Source organism: Nerophis lumbriciformis, linkage group LG22 (genome assembly GCF_033978685.3).
Source record: "Nerophis lumbriciformis linkage group LG22, RoL_Nlum_v2.1, whole genome shotgun sequence".
Lineage (NCBI taxonomy): Eukaryota > Metazoa > Chordata > Actinopteri > Syngnathiformes > Syngnathidae > Nerophis > Nerophis lumbriciformis.
The window spans coordinates 31,979,837-32,001,039 of record NC_084569.2 but is presented as its reverse complement, the minus strand read 5'-3'; the positions used below and the strand labels follow the sequence as shown (position 1 = coordinate 32,001,039).

General features: G+C 36.5%; 2 protein-coding genes across 6 annotated transcripts in view; one reads left to right on the top strand and one right to left on the bottom strand.

Annotated features, from left to right (window-relative positions):
* Positions 1-9,276, bottom strand: part of aldh16a1 (aldehyde dehydrogenase 16 family, member A1) — a 38,829-nt gene extending 29,553 nt beyond the window's left edge. Inside the window, exon 1 of the mRNA XM_061973701.2 lies at positions 9,036-9,276. Coding sequence (XP_061829685.2) covers positions 9,036-9,125 — 90 coding nt within the window. The 5' untranslated portion in view covers positions 9,126-9,276. The remainder of the gene's footprint in view (positions 1-9,035) is intronic.
* A 396-nt stretch (positions 9,277-9,672) lies between these two features.
* The window catches only part of LOC133615252 (histone acetyltransferase KAT7-like), a 69,494-nt gene continuing 57,963 nt past the window's right edge, over positions 9,673-21,203 (top strand). For all 5 annotated transcript variants that reach the window (XM_061973708.2, XM_061973704.2, XM_061973707.2 and 2 more), the window contains exons 1-3: positions 9,673-9,834; positions 10,858-11,002; positions 17,162-17,341. In XM_061973708.2, the coding sequence (XP_061829692.2) occupies positions 9,820-9,834; positions 10,858-11,002; positions 17,162-17,341 (340 nt within the window). In that variant the 5' untranslated portion in view covers positions 9,673-9,819. The remainder of the gene's footprint in view (positions 9,835-10,857; positions 11,003-17,161; positions 17,342-21,203) is intronic.

Genomic DNA, 21,203 nt, shown 5'->3' with positions numbered 1-21,203 from the left:
CAAAGCAACACTGGAGATGAATATGACGTGCGCATTTTCCGCGCATGCGTACTACGTCCCTTTGCGCGGCGGACGAAGGGAGGCGGGGGTCTTAAACGGTGGCATTGTTGTGTGTGGACACGGATAAGGTTAAGTGTGATTTACCCTGGATAACCTTATCCGGCTTAGTGTAAACAGGGCCTTAGTGTGTGTGTGACTGTCAGTGGTACTTTAACTTTAACTAATAACTCATTATTATTACAGATTATACTGTAAATACTTTCCAACCTAAATTCATACAAATGTAACTAACATTTCATTATTAACATGAACAACACTATTATTACAAATTCTTATGCAAGTCAAGCATAAATTTAAGTATTTAAGAAAAAAATGTGCGATAATATAATATTTCTTACATTATTAGATAACATTGAATAAAGTATATGTATTTTTTCTGTCAAAACAGAACCAATACTACTTTATACAACATAAAGTAGCAAGAAACACATCAATAATGAATAAAGCAAAACATGTTCTAGACCAAAAATCACTTCATATTCTCTACTGTTCAGTAGTGTTACTATATCTGAGTTACTGTGTAGAAATATGGGGAAACAACTACAAATGTGCGCTTCATTCACTAACTGTGTTACAAAAAAGATCAATTAGAATATTACATAATGTTGGATATAGAGAACATACAAACCCTTTATTGATTTAATCACAATTATTGAAGTTCAACGATTTGGTGCATTTGTAAACAGCTAAAATTATGCACGAAGCAAACTATAACCTGCTACCCAAGAATGTACAACAATTCTTCTCAACAAAAGTGGAGAAATATAACCTTAGAGGAAAATCTAATTGAAAACATTTGTATGCTCGTACAACACTTAAAACCTTTAGCATATCTGTATGTGGAATTAATTAATTAATTAATTATTTGTACCATCGTTGGTATTTTGTCTATTACCATTGTTGGTGTATTCAATCTTCCTACATTGTTGATACAAATTATTGTTACAGTGTAATAATTATTGTTACCTGTGGTAATGCCACTATGATACAACATTTGTATCATAATCCTTGAACAAAGTAACAGTGAAACTCATGTGAATAATCACTGAATGGAAAACTGGGGGTGGGATTAAATAAATTATCTAATCTTATTATCGCAAAAAGCCGCTGCCTGACCAGGGCTCAGAAAATCTGCAAAGACTCCTCCCACCCCCACCAAGGACTGTTTTCACTGCTGGACTCTAGATAGAGGTTCCGCAGCCTCCGAAGCAGAACCTCCAGGTTCTGTAACAGCTTCTTCCCTCAGGCCGTAAGACTCTTGAACGCATCATAATTAAATTATCCCCTCAACTCCCCCCAAAATGGATTAACTCGCTGGAATAAAAAAGACAATATAACATACATCCATAAACGTGGACGCATGTGAAAAAGTGCAATATATTTATCTATACAGTAATCTATTTATTATTTATATATATATATTTATTTATTATATATATATATATATATATATATATATATATATATATATATATTTATATATGCACCATATTGTTTTTTTATCCTGCACTACCATGAGCTTATGTAACGAAATTTCGTTCTTATCTGTGCTGTAACAAATTAACAAATTTGAATGACAATAACAAGGAAGTCTAAGTCTAAGTCTAGTCTAATCTTCTTCCCACTCCGTTTCAGGCAAAACTGGACAATCATGCATTACATACTATACATTACCTTTTGCACTATATTAATTTATATTATGTGTTGTCAACTTTATACTTTTTTTGTTATTATTATTTTTTATGTCATTGCCTGAAATAAATAAATAAATGAAATGGAAAAAAATAATGGAACGGATTAAGCAAAGAAATCAAACAAAGCACCAATATGATTCAGTTTAAGAGACTGTTCAAACTACAAGTGTTCACAAAGTACACAGAACAAGAACTATGATGAACATCTTGAACCCTTTTTTTTCCCTTTATTGAGACAAAGATTATTTATGTATTTAATTTTTGTATGCTTACTATGGTATATTATTCATTTATTATTTATGTGTTCACTGTGCTGTTACAGAGAACAAGGAAATTGGATAAAATTGCTATGGTATGAAAAGGGGTAGGATTAAATAAGCTCGGCTTCTTCTTACACCTTTACGGACGCGCTGTAATGAAACAACTGGAATTGTGTGATGCATTACATTGTATCGTATGCATGTTCCAAATAAACTGAAACTGAACTGTAATGTACACTTAGTGAGAAAAGATGATGTACTTTATTGGCGTGGGGCACATAAAATGATGTGGCGGGTCAGATCTGGCCCCCGGGCCTTGAGTTTGACACCTGTGATATTATTGACATACTGATTTTCTACTGGTATCAAATATGCCCCCCAGCGTTTTTTCTATTTTTCTGTACAAAAACGTGGACACTTATACCTTAAATAATGTGCAAACTCAGGTGACAGATTACACTTTTGTAATAAGACAATATTACTTTATAGGAGAATGACATTTCCTGAGGTTACTGTACAGTAGACTGACCATACGTCCTCTTTTTCCCGAACATGTCCTCTTTTGCGGGGCTGTCCGGGCGGAGTTTCTTAAATGCCTCAAATGTCCGGCATTTTGAGTTAGGGTTGCATGTATTTTCAATGTACGTCCAGGGTTAAGAAGGGGTTAAAAACAAAACAAATTGTGAAGGTGTGCACATGCAGCAGCATTCGTGAGGGAGGGGCAGAGACAGAGAGAGTGAGAGAGTTATGATAAACGCGCATGCGTCGCCAGGCTCTGCTTTTTATCCATAGATTTATCAGATTTTATTTTTTATTATCTATAGCAAGGGTGTCAAAAGTGTGCCCCGGAGGCCATTTGCGGCCCACAGCTAATGTTTTAAAGGCCCACGGCACATTCTAAAAATACTATTAAAATAAACAAAACATAACAAAAGTGAAATAAAAAAAAGCTTAAAGGTGAAATGTAATTTAGAAAATGTTGCAATGTCGACTAATAAAACAGAGCTGTTTTTTTCCTTTCAAACTGTCATTGCTCAAAACATAACATTTAATCAAAATCAATGTTATTATGAATTATTGACCTATCCAAGGTTCCGATGACTTCACATCAAATATTCCACTTTGAAAAATATTTTTGGTGGAAGATTTTGCATATTTTGTGTGTTTGCCAATAAAAAGTTTTGTTTGACAAAAAAGGGCGGAAAACAAACAAAAAAACAACATAAAAAAAACTAAAACATTTTGAAATGAGGGATAGATCTGAAGTCGATGTAGACTCCAGAGATTTAAGCTTTAAATATAAAATGTATGTATGCCCTGGCACACCATTATCATCATTTCATGACCCAAGCAAAACACTTTTTACACTTTTATACTGACATAAATACACCTACAACTTATTAAATAAAAACATAGAAAAAAACTACCCGCAGCGGTAAAGTTTGGATCCATGAGGGAAAGAAGAAAGTGAATGAATGTTTATAACTGAATACATGTACATCCATCCATCCATTTTCTACCGCTTGTCCCGTTCGGGGTCCCGGGGGGTGCTGGAGCCTATCTCAGCTGCTTCAGGCGGAAGGCAGGGTACACCCTGGACAAGTCGCCACCTCATCACAGGGCCAACACATATAGACAGACAACATTCACACTCACATTCACACACGAGGGCCAATTTAGTGTTGCCAATCAACCTATCCCCAGGTGCATGTCTTTGGAGGTGGGAGGAAGCCGGAGTACCCGGAGGGAACCCACGCAGTCACGGGGAGAACATGCAAACTCCACACAGAAAGATCCCGAGCCCAGGATCGAACCAAGGACCTTCGTATTGTGAGGTACATGCACTAACCCCTGTACCACCGTGCTGCCAATACATGTACATATGTATACAAATTTGTTCTTTTTTTATTATTTTTTTTTAATGAATTAAGTAACGTTTATGACAACCTCACATTTGATTGACATAACGAGTGCCGTGCTGCTGTGATCGTGATGCTAATGAGAAAAAGGATACGTTTGTTTGCAGTTGATTTTTGCTCCAAATATTAGTCTCATCTAAAATTCATGTCTGCAGTTTTTTATGCTGTGAAGTTCCTATTTTGTCCTATTATTTAGCTGTAGATGTCCCTGTTGTTCTGCAATGTTTGCTAGCGAAATCAAGGTTCAGTATATGCTGTTGAGCCTACATGAGATGTATTAATTGAGCGAAAATGTTTGTCCATTTGTCGAAGGAGAGACAACGAGAATGCGAGCTCCCGTGGATGTGATAAAAAAGATAGCGCGTGCTTTGTATTACGTGGCCGTCGAGGGAAGACTATGGAAAACGGCGAATGCTTTTGGACTGGCAAAGCAGACGGTATCAGTTATTGTCCGCCATGTACCGTATTTTTCGGACTATAAGTCGCAGTTTTTTTCATAGTTATGCCGGGGGTGCGACTTGTACTCAGGAGCGACTTATGTGTGAAATTATTATCACATTACCGTAAAATATCAAATAATATTATTTAGCTCATTCACGTAAGAGATTAGACGTATAAGATTTCATCGGATTTAGCGATTAGGAGTGACAGATTGTTTGGTAAACGTATAGCATGTTCTATATGTTATAGTTATTTGAATGACTCTTACCATAATATGTTACGTTAACATACCAGGCACATTCTCAGTTGGTTATTTATGCGTCATATAACGTACACTTATTCAGCCTGTTGTTCACTATTCTTTATTTATTTAAATTGCCTTTCAAATGTCTATTCTTGGTGTTGGGTTTTATCAAATAAATTTCCCCCAAAAATGCAACTTATATATGTTTTTTTTCCTTCTTTACTATGCATTTTCGGCAGGTGCGACTTATACTCTGTTGCGACTTATACTCCGAAAAATACGGTATGTCGCGGACTCGACGTCTCGGTCCAGAGTATATAAAGTCACCAAAAACGAATGGACAATGAAGGTGAAGGCAAAAGAGTGAGAAGTGTCCTGACCAGATATCTAGATCACTAGATTGATTGATGTAAAATGACAACCTTTTTCCAAGACACAATATAGAATGTGAGATATAACAGGATAATGCATACGTTTATCTTTTTTTTTTCAAAACGCTTACAAAAAAGTGGGACCCCAAAAATTTACTGTGGTACCCCATTTTGAAAATTCCTAGCGCCAACACTGCTGTCAACAGAAAAGAAAAAAATGCTTTAAATAAATATATTATTTATAAAGCAAGTTCGAGTATCATTGGCAAATTTTCACCTAGTCCCGGCCCTGGCACGCATACACTACCGTTCAAAAGTTTGGGCTCACATTGAAATGTCCTTATTTTTTAAGGAAAAGCACTGTACTTTTCAATGAAGATAACTTTAAACTAGTCTTAACTTTAAAGAAATACACTCTATACATTGCTAATGTGGTAAATGATTATTCTAGCTGCAAATGTCTGGTTTTTGGTGCAATATCTACATAGGTGTATAGAGGCCCATTTCCAGCAACTATCACTCCAGTGTTCTAATGGTACAATGTGTTTGCTCATTGGCTCAGAAGGCTAATTGAGGATTAGAAAACCCTTGTGCAATCATGTTCACACATCTGAAAACAGTTTAGCTCGTTACAGAAGCTACAAAACTGACCTTCCTTTGAGCAGATTGAGTTTCTGGAGCATTACATTTGTGGTGTCAATTAAACGCTCAAAATGGCCAGAAAAAGAGAACTTTCATCTGAAACTCGACAGTCTATTCTTGTTCTTAGAAATGAAGGCTATTCCATGTGAGAAATTGCTAAGAAATTGAAGATTTCCTACAACGGTGTGTACTACTCCCTTCAGAGGACAGCACAAACAGGCTCTAACCAGAGTAGAAAAAGAAGTGGGAGGCCGCGTTGCACAACTGAGCAAGAAGATAAGTACATTAGAGTCTCTAGTAGTGATGGGTTGATGAGGCGTCATGAAGCGTTTCGACACATTGCAAAACTGTATTGATACTGTGTCGATACTGTGTCACTAAATACTGACATCTGCTGGACATTAAAAATCCCTGCAGGCAACCTATGGACCGACTCAACTGACACTGATTTTATGCCCTAGTACAGGGGTCACCAACCTTTTTGAAACCAAAAACTACTTCTTGGGTACTGATTAATGCGAAGGGCTACCAGTTTGATACACACTTAAATAAATAAATATATTGTCATTTGTAAGTTACACGTAAGTGTGATTTAAACAAGAATAGCTAAATAAATTTATATATATAAAAAAATGGGTATTTCTGTCTGTCATTCCGTCGTACATTTTTTTTTCCTTTTACGGAAGGTTTTTTGTAGAGAATAAATGATGAAAAAAACACTTAATTGAACGGTTTAAAAGAGGAGAAAGAAAAAAAAAAAAAAAAAAAAAAAAAAGAAAAAAAAAATTTGAAACATAGTTTATCTTCAATTTCGACTCTTTAAAATTCAAAATTCAACCGACAAAAAGAAGAGAAAAACTAGCTAATTTGAATCTTTTTGAAAAAATTAAAAAAATAATTTATGGAACATCATTAGTAATGTTTCCTGATTAAGATACATTTTAGAATTTTGATGACATGTTTTAAATTGGTTAAAATCCAATCTGCACTTTGTTAGAATATTTAACAAATTGGACCAAGCTATATTTCTAACAAAGACAAATCAGTATTTCTTCTAGATTTTCCAGAACAAAAATTTTAAAAGAAATTCAAAATACTTTGAAATAAGTTTCAAATTTGATTCTACAGATTTTCTAGATTTGCCAGAATAATTTTTTTGAATTTTAATCATAGTAAGTTTGAAGAAATATTTCGCAAATATTTTTCGTCGAAAAACCAGAAGCTAAAATATTTATTATTTTTTACAAAAAAAAAAAATGAATTTACTTGAACATTGATTTAAATTGTCAGGAAAGAAGAGGAAGAAATTTAAAAGGTAAAAAGGTATATTTGTTTAAAAATCCTAAAATCATTTTTAAGGTTGTATTTTTTCTCTAAAATTGTATTTCTAAAAGTAATAAGAAGCAAAGTAAAAAATAAATGAATTTATTTAAACAAGTGAAGACCCATCCATCCATCCATTTTCTACCGCTTATTCCAAGTGAAGACCAAGTCTTTAAAATATTTTTGTGGATTTTCAAATTCTATTTGAGTTTTGTCTCTTTTAGAATTAAAAATGTCGAGCAAAGCGAGACCAGCTTGCTAGTAAATAAATACAATTTAAAAAATAGAGGCAGCTCACTGGTAAGTGCTGCTCTTTGAGCTATTTTTAGAACAGGCGAGCGGGCGACTCATCTGGTCCTTACGGGCTACCTGGTGACCGCGGGCACCGCGTTGGTGACCCCTGCCCTAGTATATACAATAATATAAACCAAGTCATTGTATTTCATTTAGGATTATTTCATATCTTCATTTAAATAAAAATATATTTTTTATCTTTTTTAGATACAGTCAATAAATAATGTGAACATGTATCATAACATGGAAATCTAAGAGAACGTGTTGTGGATGATTGTGGACTGGGAATTGTTTTAATTTTATTTTTTTACACATTTTTATTAAAAAAAAAAAAAAATAAATTCCGACATATTATATTTTAGACGATTTCTCTTATTATTTCTCGGGCTGTAGAAAAGACACGCTCACAGGGCACAGAGGAGGCGTCAGTGCGACACAGTTCGCGTATCGGTCACGTGACCAAAACAGCTCATGATCGGTCACGTGACTTTCTAAAAGCGGTACGCGCACCGACACAGGGTTTTGCTCTATGAGCTCGACGCATGCGCCGATGCATCGGTGTTGCCGGACCCATCACTAGTCTCTAGTTTGAGAAACAGACGCCTCACAGGTCCCCAACTGGCATCTTCATTAAATAGTACCCGCAAAACACCAGTGTCAACATCTACAGTGAAGAGGCGGCTGCGGGATTCTGGGCTTCATGGCAGAGTGGCAAAGAAAAAGCCATATCTGAGACTGGCCAATAAAAGAAAAAGGTTAAGATGGGCAAAAGAACACAGACATTGGACAGAGGAAGACTGGAAAAAAGTGTTGTGGACGGATGAATCCAAGTTTGAGGTGTTTGGATCACAAAGAAGAACGTTTGTGAGATGCAGAACAACTGAAAAGATGCTGGAAGAATGCCTGACGCCATCTGTTAAGTATGGTGGAGGTAATGTGATGGTCTGGGGTTGCTTTGGTGCTGGTAAGGTGGGCGATATGTACAGGGTAAAAGGGATTCTGAATAAGGAAGGCTATCACTCCATTTTGCAACGCCATGCCATACCCAGTGGACAGCGCTTGATTGGAGCCAATTTCATCCTACAACAGGACAATGACCCAAAACACACCTCCAAATTGTGCAAGAACTATTTAGAGAAGAAGCAGGCAGCTGGTATTCTATCGGTAATGGAGTGGCCAGCGCAGTCACCAGATCTGAACCCCATTGAGCTGTTGTGGGAGCAGCTTGACCGTATGGTACGCAAGAAGTGCCCATCCAACCAATCCAACTTGTGGGAGCTGCTTCTAGAAGCGTGGGGTGCAATTTCTCCAGATTACCTCAACAAATTAACAGCTAGAATGCCAAAGGTCTGCAATGCTGTAATTGCTGTAAATGGAGGATTCTTTGACGAAAGCAAAGTTTGATGTAAAAAAAAATCTTATTTCAAATACAGATCATTATTTCTAACCTTGTCAATGTCTTGACTCTATTTTCTATTCATTTCACAACGTATGGTGGTGAATAAGTGTGACTTTTCATGGAAAACACAAAATTGTTTGGGTGACCGCAAACTTTTGAACGGTAGTGTATATGTGTCCTCTTTTTGGGATTTCACAATATGGTCAGCCTATTGAACAGTCCAGTCACGTGTTTGCCTTGTGAGTGACAGCCAGCGGGAAGTTAATGAACTGCACATGAGTTCAAAGATGTTAAATGCGTGCTTGCTTTCAAAATATATCAAACAAGAATACGTCTGAATGCTTAGTATATCGTTTTGCATGAGTTGAATTAAATGTTGAGGATGTACCTGTGCAGAGCCAGTGCTGGAACTTGCTGCTGGTCCGTACTCCATGCTTTGAAAAATATCGTGTACAGTCTTTGTGGTGGCACCGGCCATAATAGTTGCAACCTGTAAAGCAGTAAATTTCTACTGTAACATTAATTTGTATTTTTTTTTTCCTCAAGAGTTGTTAAAGGTCCAAAAATATTTGCTATAAAGCTTCTGACGCGGCGCCCCGTGAGTACAGAAGGAAACAAAACTAACACGAGTGTGTCTGTCAATTCCACCGGCTAGAAACTTGAGTTAAAAAGTCGCTTCCGGTTTTGGCTAGCGTTTTTTTTGTATTTGTTCTTTAAATGTACCAGTGTACAGTTCCAAGGTTTTAATTAGATTCATTTTTTCATTAATATCCTAATCCTGTATCCTATAACCAAACGTATTTTTCGGTGTTTTTAACCCTAAAATCATGGTAATCAGCAAACATGGCTATTTGGAGCTGGATATAGAACACATACCACGGTGACAATTAATCCATGCTAAATGAAAATAATATTTCTGAGCTTTTAGTTAGGACAATTATATAATATTTTAAACACATGAAAGTTGTGTCTTTTTCCACACGGCGGCATTTTGTCAACGGACTGAGCATGCGCGGTAGAAGAAAAAGCGGAACTGATGCGCGGTTTCCAGCTAATTGTGCTCACATTGAAACGATCATATTTGTGTGAATAATATTGATGGAATCTGGGATACGTTACTCCCAATACACAGATTGATAATCTGTCCGATACGACACGTCACATATGTGAACATGCCCCGCAGAAAGGTAGGAGCATATGTTTGCTACAAATCAGCTTTGAGAGCAGACTGTGTAGCTGGAGCATAACATAACGTCATAGCTTAAGATGTGATGTAACGTTAAGAAAAATAGAATGACTTAGCAAAATTAAATACAATACATTTAGACATTATTGTGTTTTTAGGTGCACGTTTTGTATCAACATGGGGTAATTCCGAGGAGTCGTCGTTTTGGTAGCAAATGTGTATTGCTGAGTTGTCTAAATGCTTTGCCTTTCAGTTTTAGGTGACACTGAAATTAGATTAAAAACTGCTTATTTGATTTTCAAGAGAGTAATCTACCCGTTGGGGGAAATGCGTTTATGGTAATAACCTCCACTGCCATGAATACGACAACTTTACGTTGGTTTTGAGGCTGGTGCGTTGTGCCTGTACCAAAACAACGCAAGTGATTGGTCGAAATTTTGTTCAGCGTTGTTTTCATTGGTTCGACGTCAGACAGCCCCGCCTCTCCGCATATCTGATTGGTTGTATGCAAATTAGGTGCTCAGCTTTCTTAAATTTTGAATGACGTGCATTGTTAAAGAGTGACGTCTCGTTTGTCATTTGTCTATCATGAACATTTGATCAGGCTTTAAATCAATGTTTTCATTTTTTCCAAACAACAAATAACAGAATACAATATCAGGTACCGCACACTTGCTTGGCTTGATTAACTCAAAGAGGTGTCACTATAAAGCTAGTATTTATTACCGTAGTTTGAATTATTTGCCGTGGTAAAGTCTAATTAAATTAAATAAATGCTTGGTGCTATTATAGCCAAAATTTGATGTACATATCGTAGGTAATCATTTATAATAAAAATAATAATACTTAATTTAACAATATTAGAAGGGAGATAATGCTCCTTCCCCAGGATGGGGTCTATGATGGATTATCCCATGGTAAAGAGAAGAAGAAAAAAAAGAAAATACACATTGAAATACGTTGCGAGTTACTTTTCTTACATTTGACTAGGGATTCATTATTACTGTTGTTGTTTTTTTTGCAGAGAACCACAGGCAGCAGTTCAGATGGGACAGAGGACTCAGATTTCTCTGCCGATCTTGAGCCAACCGAAACAGTCAGAAACACACAGCAACGTAAGAACGCGCGCCTGACTCGAACGTCCGTACGTCTCAGCCAAAGCACTCAAGGTAACTTTGAAAAATGTTTCTGTCTATATCGAGAAAAAAACATCACCAAAAGTGTCAAGCCTAGGGTATGGTTTCGTTTCGTGTTTATATTATTCGAAATCGGTTCCAATTTGGTACGTGTGAAACAGTTCTGATGCGTAAACGGTGCCAAAGCTTGTACAAACCCCGTATCCATATGAGTTGGGAAATTATGTTAGATGTAAATATAAACGGAATACAATGATTTGCAAATCCTTTTCAACCCATATTCAATTGATTGCACTACAAAGACAAGATATTTGATGTTCAAACTCATAAACTTTTTTTTTTTTTTTTGCAAATAATTAACTTAGAATTTCATGGCTGCAACACGTGCCAAAGTAGTTGGGAAAGGGCATGTTCACCACTGTGTTACATCACCTTTTCTTTTAACAACACTCAATAAACGATTGGAAACTGAGGAAACTAATTGTGGAAGCTTTGAAAGTGGAATTCTTTCCCATTCTTGTTTTATGTAGAGCTGTAGTCGTTCAACAGTCCGGGGTCTCCGCTGTCGTATTTTACGCTTCATAAAGCACCACACATTTTCGATGGGAGACAGGTCTGGACTGCAGGTGGGCCAGGAAAGTACCCGCACTCTTTTTTTTACGAAGCCACGCTGTTGTGACACGTGCTGAATGTGGCTTTGCATTGTCTTGCTGAAATAAGCAGGGGCGTCCATGAAAAAGACGGCGCTTAGATGGCAGCATATGTTGTTCCAAAACCTGTATGTACCTTTCAGCATTAATGGTGCCTTCACAGATGTGTAAGTTACCCATGCCTTGGGCACTAATGCACCCCCATACCATCACAGATGCTGGCTTTTGAACTTTGCGTCGATAACAGTCTGGATGGTTCGCTTCCCCTTTGGTCCGGATGACACGATGTCGAATATTTCCAAAAACAATTTGAAATGTGGACTCGTCAGACCACAGAACACTTTTCCACTTTGCATGAGTCCATCTTAGATGATCTCGGGCCCAGAGAAGCCGGCGACGTTTCTGGATGTTGTTGATAAATGGCTTTCGCTTTGCATAGTAGAGCTTTAACTTGCACTTACAGATGTAGCGACCAACTGTATTTAGTGACAGTGGTTTTCTGAAGTGTTCCTGAGCCCATGTGGTGATATCCTTTAGAGATTGATGTCGGTTTTTGATACAGTGCCGTCTGAGGGGTCAAAGGTCACGGTCATTCAATGTTGGTTTCCGGTCATGCCGCTTACGTGGAGTGATTTCTCCAGATTCTTTGAACCTTTTGATGATATTATGGACCGTAGATGTTGAAATCCCTAAATTTCTTGCAATTGCACTTTGAGAAACGTTGTTCTTAAACTGTTTGACTATTTGCTCAGGCAGTTGTGGACAAAGGGGTGTACCTCGCCCAAACTTTTCTTGTGAAAGACTGAGCATTTTTTGGGAAGCTGTTTTTATACCCAATCATGGCACCCACCTGTTCCCAATTAGCTTGCACACCTCTGGGATGTTCCAAATACCGGTAAGTGTTTGATGAGCATTCCTCAACTTTATCAGTATTTATTGCCACCTTTCCCAACTTCTTTGTCACGTGTTGCTGGCATCAAATTCTAAAGTTAATGATTATTTGCAACAAAAAAAAAATGTTTATCAGTTTGAACATCAAATATGTTGTCTTTGTAGCATATTCAACTGAATATGGGTTGAAAATGATTTGCAAATCATTGTATTCCGTTTATATTTACAACTAACACAATTCCCCAACTCATATGGAAACGGGCTTTGTACTTAAAAAGAGGAAAACACAGACAAAGGTTGTCCAAAAATCTGTCATCCATCCATTTTCTACTGCTTGACGAATGTCTCAAAGGGCTTCACGACAAGGAAAAACAACAAAAAATCCCAGATGGGGAAAAAGATGACTCCTTGAGAAGAGATCGTAGACGTAGGTACAGTAGTGGGTACAATTATTGAATTGTAAACTAGTATTGTTAAGTTAGTTAGGTGTTTATTTATTCCATGAAGTCGGAGTCCAGTCTGTCAGGAAATTAGCTGATAACAGTGCTTATTTTTAGCGATATTGCTTCAAACATTTGGAAATAAAAATGCATACTTTACATATATACAGTATGTATAATGTATTTGTTCTGTTTTTCAGGTTACATGAAACTATAAAAGTTATTTACTGCATCTCTTCATATCTTTGTAAAGCTGTAAACTAATATCCTATCATCAGTTCATATGGGAATATAATATGGGAATCTAATACATATTTTTTCCCACACTATATGAAGTAGATATTTTTTTTTAATTTCAAGTGCTCCCTGGTGTACTAGTAACTTTATTTGAGAACCACTGTTTTACAATTGTGTCCTTGGGTTCCCTAAAAGATAAATCTAAGTTATCATTATTAAACTAAGTGCTGCATTTTTTACTTCAAAAACTGCCAGCACTGTGCCAAAACAAAACAACTATTATTTAAAAAACACTGTTATGCTGGAATCCTTGAGAGGGGTCCAGCTTGGCCCCAGGCTTTTTTGGGGATAGCGTCAAATTGACCAATTGCACCATTTTTTTGCAAGGCTTAACAGATATGATGTAATTTCTCCTTCCATATTGGCACTTTTATTTAGTCGTGCAGAGAAAACATTTGATGAGAGATTATGTCAGTACGCAGGATATGTTTTGTTTCTTCTTTTGTCATATTTTGAATGTACATGCTTGTTCTACAATGCGAGTCTTTGTCTTGTTTAACGTCAGTCCCATGTAACACATCTGGTTTATCCTAGCCACATCCTGTAGCCGCATTACGGCCTTCAAAATAAAAGTAGGCCAAGTAACGCCACACTTTATGTCTATTGCTGGTTTGCATATGATGTCACGCCTTTTTTCTTAATTCACTTAGTTCACACGATGGTCAAGCAGCTTGAGCGTAGCATTAATGCAAGTGAGACTGAGTGTAGAGTTTGAGCAGAAAATTGGGTGTTCCAATCGTTCAAATAGAGAGATAGGAAAGAACTTTCATGTAGTCCCGAAAGAAGTCCTTCATAAAGGTAATAGAGTCGGGGGGAAAAAGAAAGTGCATCGAAGGAAATGGCTCTTATAAATATCACTTTCATAATCTTGTGGAATACAGTCAGACCGCTTTTGTCTGCAGAGATCAATTTGTGAAATGTTTGTTTGAACATTTGATTTGTTTGAGAAACTTTTTGTTTTTCCTCTACTATATTAGTAGTGTTTGAGAGCACCCCGGATTGTAAATAATGTAAATAATTCAATGTGATTATCTTGTGTGATGACTGTATTATGATGATAGTATATATCTGATAGTATATATCTATATCATGAATCAAATTAAGTGGACCCCGACTTAAACAAGTTGAAAAACTTATTCGGGTGTTACCATTTAGTGGTCAATTGTACGGAATATGTACTTCACTGTGCAACCTACTAATAAAAGTCTCAATCAATCAAAAAAAAAAAGCAGAACTAAACATAAAAAAGAACAATAGGTCGCATTAGTTATTTTTTGTGTGATTGCCATGCTTAAAATAACTACAAAGACCTTGTGCAAATAAACTAACATCATGTTAAGTTCTAGTACCGTAATAAATATTGTTATTGTTGGTTCAATCCGCCGTATTTCCGTTGTCGATTTTCATAACAGTCACTAAAAGCTTAGTTGTTGCGCAGAAAATCCAAGTACTTTTTTTCAACACGAATGACCACATTGCAATGTTTTTGGTGTTAGCATCAAGAAAATATCCTTAGTAGTATTAATAAACTCAATACATCTCACGTAGGCTCAACAGTATATACTGAACCTTGATATCGCGAGCAAACATTGCAGAACAACAGGGACATCTACAGCTAAATAATAGGACAAAATAGGAAATTCACAGCATAAAAAACTGCAGACATGAATTGTAGATGAGACTAATATTTGTAGCAAAAATCAACTGCAAAAAAACGTATCCTTTTTCTCATTAGCATCACGATCACAGCAGCACGGCACTCAATCAAATGTGTTACTTAGCGATGCGCAAATAAGCCCAACTTTGTCTTTCACCGATTAGTGCTTAATTTGTGGACCCTTCCAGATGTAAAGACGTGATGTGCTTCCAATCTTTTCTTTTTTAAATCCTTGTAAGTGTCCAAGGAAGTGAGGTCGAGGCAAGCAGTGACGTCTTGGTGATGATGAATGGTTCAAATCTTTAAAAAAAATTATTATTTTAAGCATGTATAAATCGGCACTCCCATTTTAAATATTTTTTCATGATCGCTTGTGTATTTGCCTCTAAACATTTAAAAATACGTCCCAACTTTGCGCTGATGCAGGTAAATAAACATTAGCCTAATGGGACTCTAGAGCTAGACCAGAGGTGTCAAAGTCGTTTTCACTGAGGGCCACATCGCAGTTACATTTGGCCCAGAGAGCCGATTTTAACTGTGAATACTATTATTCCAACATTTTTTAATGAATTTTATTAGTAGATTTTTAAAAACTAAAATGTAAAAAAAAAAAAAAGGTAAGCTGCTATAATTTCACCTCAAAATGTAGTGTATATTACTGTAAATGGAAAAACTACTGCTGTTTTTATAGTAAAAAAAAAATGCGGCTCAGTTGCCAGAATTTTACTGTAAAATTTACATTTGTTTTTTACTGTAAATAAAAAAAAGCAATTTTATAGTAACATTTTGGCACTTGAGCTGCCAATTTTTTTAAAAATTTTTTTTTACTGCAAATCAACAACTGTAGATTCTTTGGTGTATTACTGTAAATGCCAAAACGGCACCACACAGTTAAAAAAGTACAGTTTTGTTTCCATTAAGAGAAAAATGCTGTAAAAACCACAGTACATTTCACAATTTTACCATGAAATCAATTGCTACTTTTACATTGCACAATTTGATGCATAACTTGCTTTGAAATTATTATTATTATTATTATTAGTAGTATTTATTACTATTTAAAAAATGGTTTGAATGTTTGATAATATATTTTTGCATAATTAGACAATATTTAAGTTAACATAATTTGCGATTACATGGAGTACTTTTTTTTTTTTTTTCCCAAAATAGAAAGAAAGAATACATTTAGTAAGAAAAGTTACAGTACTTTATTGATACACATTCTTTCCAGGCTTTTGAGGGCCAAATAAAATGAAGTGGCAGGCCACATCTGCCCCCCGGGCCTTGAGTTTGACACCTGTCAAACCTGACTTTATATGATGTCAAGAAGCGACATCATAATTAGTGGTTCGATGTTTCCCTCCGATAGTTAAAGAGTAATAACATGCTGTCTGGCACTGTGTGTCTGAGAGTATAACATTAATGCAAATGTACAAATTGTCAGATGCTGTCGGTGTGCTGGCCCGGATGTTGTCTGAATGTCAAATATGGCGTCCCATGTGCTGCAGTGACTTGTTTCTTAAATGTAAATATTAGTTTTGCCTGAAACCCGGAAGTGCCTCTAGGTCACATGATAGCAACCCCGCAATATGGCCCTTCCCTTTTCCCTTGCTCTAAACTTAAACAACTCCTTTCTAGGACTAACATTGTATATATGGCTTACTTAGTTATTTCTACGTTGGTTCTACGCATCCTGTCCAGACTGAAGATCTTATTTTGAAACTGTGGGCAGTTGTTAGGAAGGGGGCGTTCCAGTGTTTGAAGACAAGAACCTCCACCAGCACGTGAACGCCCATTTGTGGCCACACTGGTATGATACTGTATTTGAATACATAGTAACTCAGGCATTTATTTTTCAAAATGCCAGTTAATTATTTTTATGATTCATTTTCATGCCAAATGGAATAAGCGGTAGAAAATGGATGGATGGATGGATTTTCATGACTAATGTCCACTGTAATTTATTTAAAAAATATTTCTTAAGTTTTACTCTGCATGTTTTGGTCATATTACACAACACAACTCAATTTCAACATCCCTCTGGTGACCTCTTTCTGCTATGGCTGCCAAATTGGAGTGTATTTACTACACTTCATTATTCTTTCCGCTATTTTTTGTCTTGGCAATGTGAGTTCTAAAAGCGTAATCATTGTGGTGTTTGGATAATTTTAAGTTTCTTTGGCAGATTTGTGTTTGTCTCATGTGGATGATTAAAAAAAGGGGATCAATATAAATATAATACTTTTCTCTGCTCTAGATAACTCCATAGTACAAAGCAGTTCTCCGGCAGCAGTGGCCCCCGAAGAAGTTTTGGAGGCAGCAGTGTTTTCCACAGGGCGCAGAATCACGCGCAGCCAGCAGGGCACGACAAACACCACGGCCAAAAAGTACCCGCTGCGCCAGGGCAGGACATCCGGTTCAGATGTGGAGCCTAATGGTGAGTGTAACAACTTAGTACACGTCATGAGTCGTGTGTTTCCTTTGGAGTTTTCGTGCTCTAATCACTGTTAATGCAGGTTGCTTATTAAGAGGTAAACAATTGCAACAAAAACTACCACTCAATGATTTGGCTATGCAGCCACAGCAGGCGCTGCAATCACAATTCACATAATAATCAATTAGTTTTGTAGTAATTTGTATTTTGTTTTGAAAATGAAAATTATACTGAATTAAATCATTTTGATCCATTGTGCAGACTATTGTCTTTTGAGACGGAAAAAGGCCAAACATTAAGAGGTTTTTTAAATACAGTCTTTCCCATAGATTCATTTATTTGTGTCGGCCCACCACAAATAGAGTACAGGCCAAAAGTTTGTTTTAAATACAGTCTTTCCCATAGATCAATTCATTTGTGGCGGCCCACCACAAATACAATACAGGCCAAAAGTTTGGACACACTTTCTCATTCAATGGGTTTTCCTTATTTTCATGTCTATTTACATTGTAGTTTGTCACTGAATACATCAAAGCTATGAATGAACACATGTGGAGTTATGTACTTAACAAAAAAAGGTGAAATAACTGAAAACATGTTTTATACACAACCATAACAATAAATAAAATAGCTAAACAAAGTATTGACAATCAAAGTTGCACTTCAATATTGAACATGTAGGCAGAGTTGTACATTACTTAACTGACAATCAAGTTAGGACCTTGTTAAACAAAAGTGCAAAGTAACAATACAAACACTACAGTTGAAACAGATGTATTAACAGGTGATATGCAAAACTAAATTAAGTTTGGCAGATTCCGAGTGAGGAACACCGACATTATATGACAGCAGTTTAAAAAAATGCTAGTTTTACAAGATTATCAAATGGCAGCATGTCTTGGGTGATGTATTTAACCACACCATTTTGCACTGTTTTGTTTGTATTGACATGGCTTGTTCACCCATCGCCAAGTGAGTGTGGACTGTCGTGTGGTTGTGTTTCAAGTGGGCGTGCAGGTTTGTTGTATACGCGCACATTCGGCAAATTCGCTTCTCTGTGTTGATACGCTCATCTTGTTCCAAAGGTTTGAACTGAAATATTCCCACATTGGTGCGGTGGTGATCATTTTGTCCATGTTAGCTGCTCCATGTTAACTGGTTGCAGTGTGTGATGCCTACATCGCAGCACAAAGAGTCAAAGACACTTAATGAGGACAAGATAATTCACCCCCTTCTTTTCATTCCGCTATGACACAAACATGCGTAACCTCTAAAAGCGACGAAAAGCTTGAATTCTCTTAAAGCATCCACATGGCAATTTATCGACGCTGGAAAACTTACCAACTTTAATTTTTATTTATCGTTGGATAATTGACTTATCGAATATCGCCCCAAGCCTATTTGTATCTCTTCCGCAATGTTATTCCTCTCTTACAGCGTTTGTTACAATTACATACACATGTGTCATGGCCAACTATGCAAATTATACATCAACATTAACTACCACCCCCAACGCCCCCAATATTGCATGACCACAAACAGTCCTGTGGGAAACACTGAAATATTTATATTCTGAAACGGAAAACCACCTGTTGGTCTTTATTGTATACTAGTAATACACCTAACCTTCCTCAGGAAAAGCTTATTTTGGTAAAAGTGATCACCTTATGTTTTGTCTGAATGTCCAGTTTGGAGAATTGTTTGGTCTAAGATATATAACAGGGTCCGCACGGGTGCTTAAAAACCTTGAAAATGCTTGGATTTTAATGTTGTGTTTTCAAGGTTTGAAAAATGTTTGAATTTTGGGTGAAGTGCTTGTAAATGCTTGGAAATGTTCATCATATTTCTCAGCAGTCTGACTCAATAGGCTAGTTATAAAATGGAAAAAAATAAAATAAGTTTCCTTAAAAATGAAAGCTACACGCTTGATCTGTTGGCTTTGCACGAACCCTTACATTAGGTGTCGCCCCCAAGAGGACAGTGGTGCATCGGTCCATCATGCCGGGAGGTTGTCATTTTAATGAACACGATGTATGCATGACTTATGATTAGAGATGTCTAGGGCTGCAGCTAACGATTATTTTTCTATCGATTAATCTATAGATTATTTTTTTCGATTAATCGGTTAATCTATAGATTATTTTTTCGATTAATCTGTAGATTATTTTTCCTTTTACCGATTTTTTATTTTTATTTAAAATGAAGAGGAAAAAATAAATGTAGGCCAGTTTTTTCAAAAGGCATGGCTTTTATTTACAAAAAAAAAAGTATGGCCACTAGTCAGTCAACATTGACAACAACATGACAAAATATTCTGTAACAATGTAAACATTTAAAACTTTTAACATTTAACAAAATTAAAAGTAGCTTATTTGCTTTTTAATGTGCAAATATAAAAGTAAACATCCAGTGCAAATCTTAATATTCTGGAATAGTATAAGCATTTCAAAAGTAAAAGTATTGCTTATTTTGCTTTAAAATGTGCAAAAATAAAGATAAACATCCAATACAAAAAAGTGCAAAACGGAAATATTCTGTAACAAGTGTAAACATTTCAACAAAAGTAAAAGTATTGCTTATTTGCTAAAATGTGCAAAAATAAAGCTAAACATCCAATACAAAAAAGTGTACAGTGTAAACATTTCAACAAAAGTAAAAGTATTGCTTATTTTGCTTAATAACACAACAATGATAGTATGATTAAAGTGAAAGTTAATTGTTCGTTTGTACATAGTATATGTAACTGTTAATGTTGTAAAAGGTATTTGCACAACTAATTAACGTTAGCGTTTGTGACACGTCTTGTGCCGTGGGGTTCTTTCAGGACCGACAGACTGAACGCCAGACGGCTTTGCCAGGTTTACAATCTTTTAATTTTACACAAAGTCTTTTCTCTTCCAACTGCACGGATCGCGCACCTGGGCACGATTGCGGCGTCGCTCCCGGCGCGCCCCGCCTCGCCGCTCGCTCGCCGCCGCCGCCTCTCCACAGCGTTAAAGAGGAGCGCGTCTTTGTAAACACTGAACAGGCACGCCAAACGCGCCTCTCAGAGCGAAACGGTGCTTTAGTTTATGAATTTACAACGCAGATACAAATGACACATTCATGTTTTTGTGTAATAATGACAACGTATACGCACGCGGACGATTGACTTGTTGATGGTGATGGCAAGAACGCTGTCGGGGGTTTTCTTTTCAAATGTTCGTTCATAGCCGTTGTGCTGCTATGATAGGTAGGCCATTTCCGCTCGACACAGTGTGCATACAACAACATTATTAGGCCGTTTATTGAAATACTCCCACACTTTTGACGACTTTTGGCGTGCTTTTTTCCCCTCGCTCGCATCGTCTGCTTTGCGCTCCGCCATGACAGTAAAGTAGTGTGACGTAAATATGCGACGCGCCGACGCACAAAAACGGCGTCGACGTATTTACGTAACCGATGACGTCGACTACGTCGACGCGTCGTTTCAGCCTTAGAGATGTCCGATAATATCGGCCTGCCGATAAATGCTTTAAAATGTAATATCGGAAATTATCGGTATCGTTTTTTTTATTAACGGTAATGTTTTTTTTTATTATTATTATTTTTTAATTAAATCAACATAAAAAACACAAGATACACTTACAATTAGTGCATCAACCCAAAAAATCTCCCTCCCCCATTTACACTCATTCACGCTCATTCACACAAAAGGGTTGTTTCTTTCTGTTATTAATATTCTGGTTCCTACATTATATATAAATATATATCAATACAGTCTGCAAGGGATACAGTCCGTAAGCACACATGATTGTGCGTGCTGCTGGTCCACTAATAGTACTAACCTTTAACAGTTAATTTTACTCATTTTCATTAATTACTA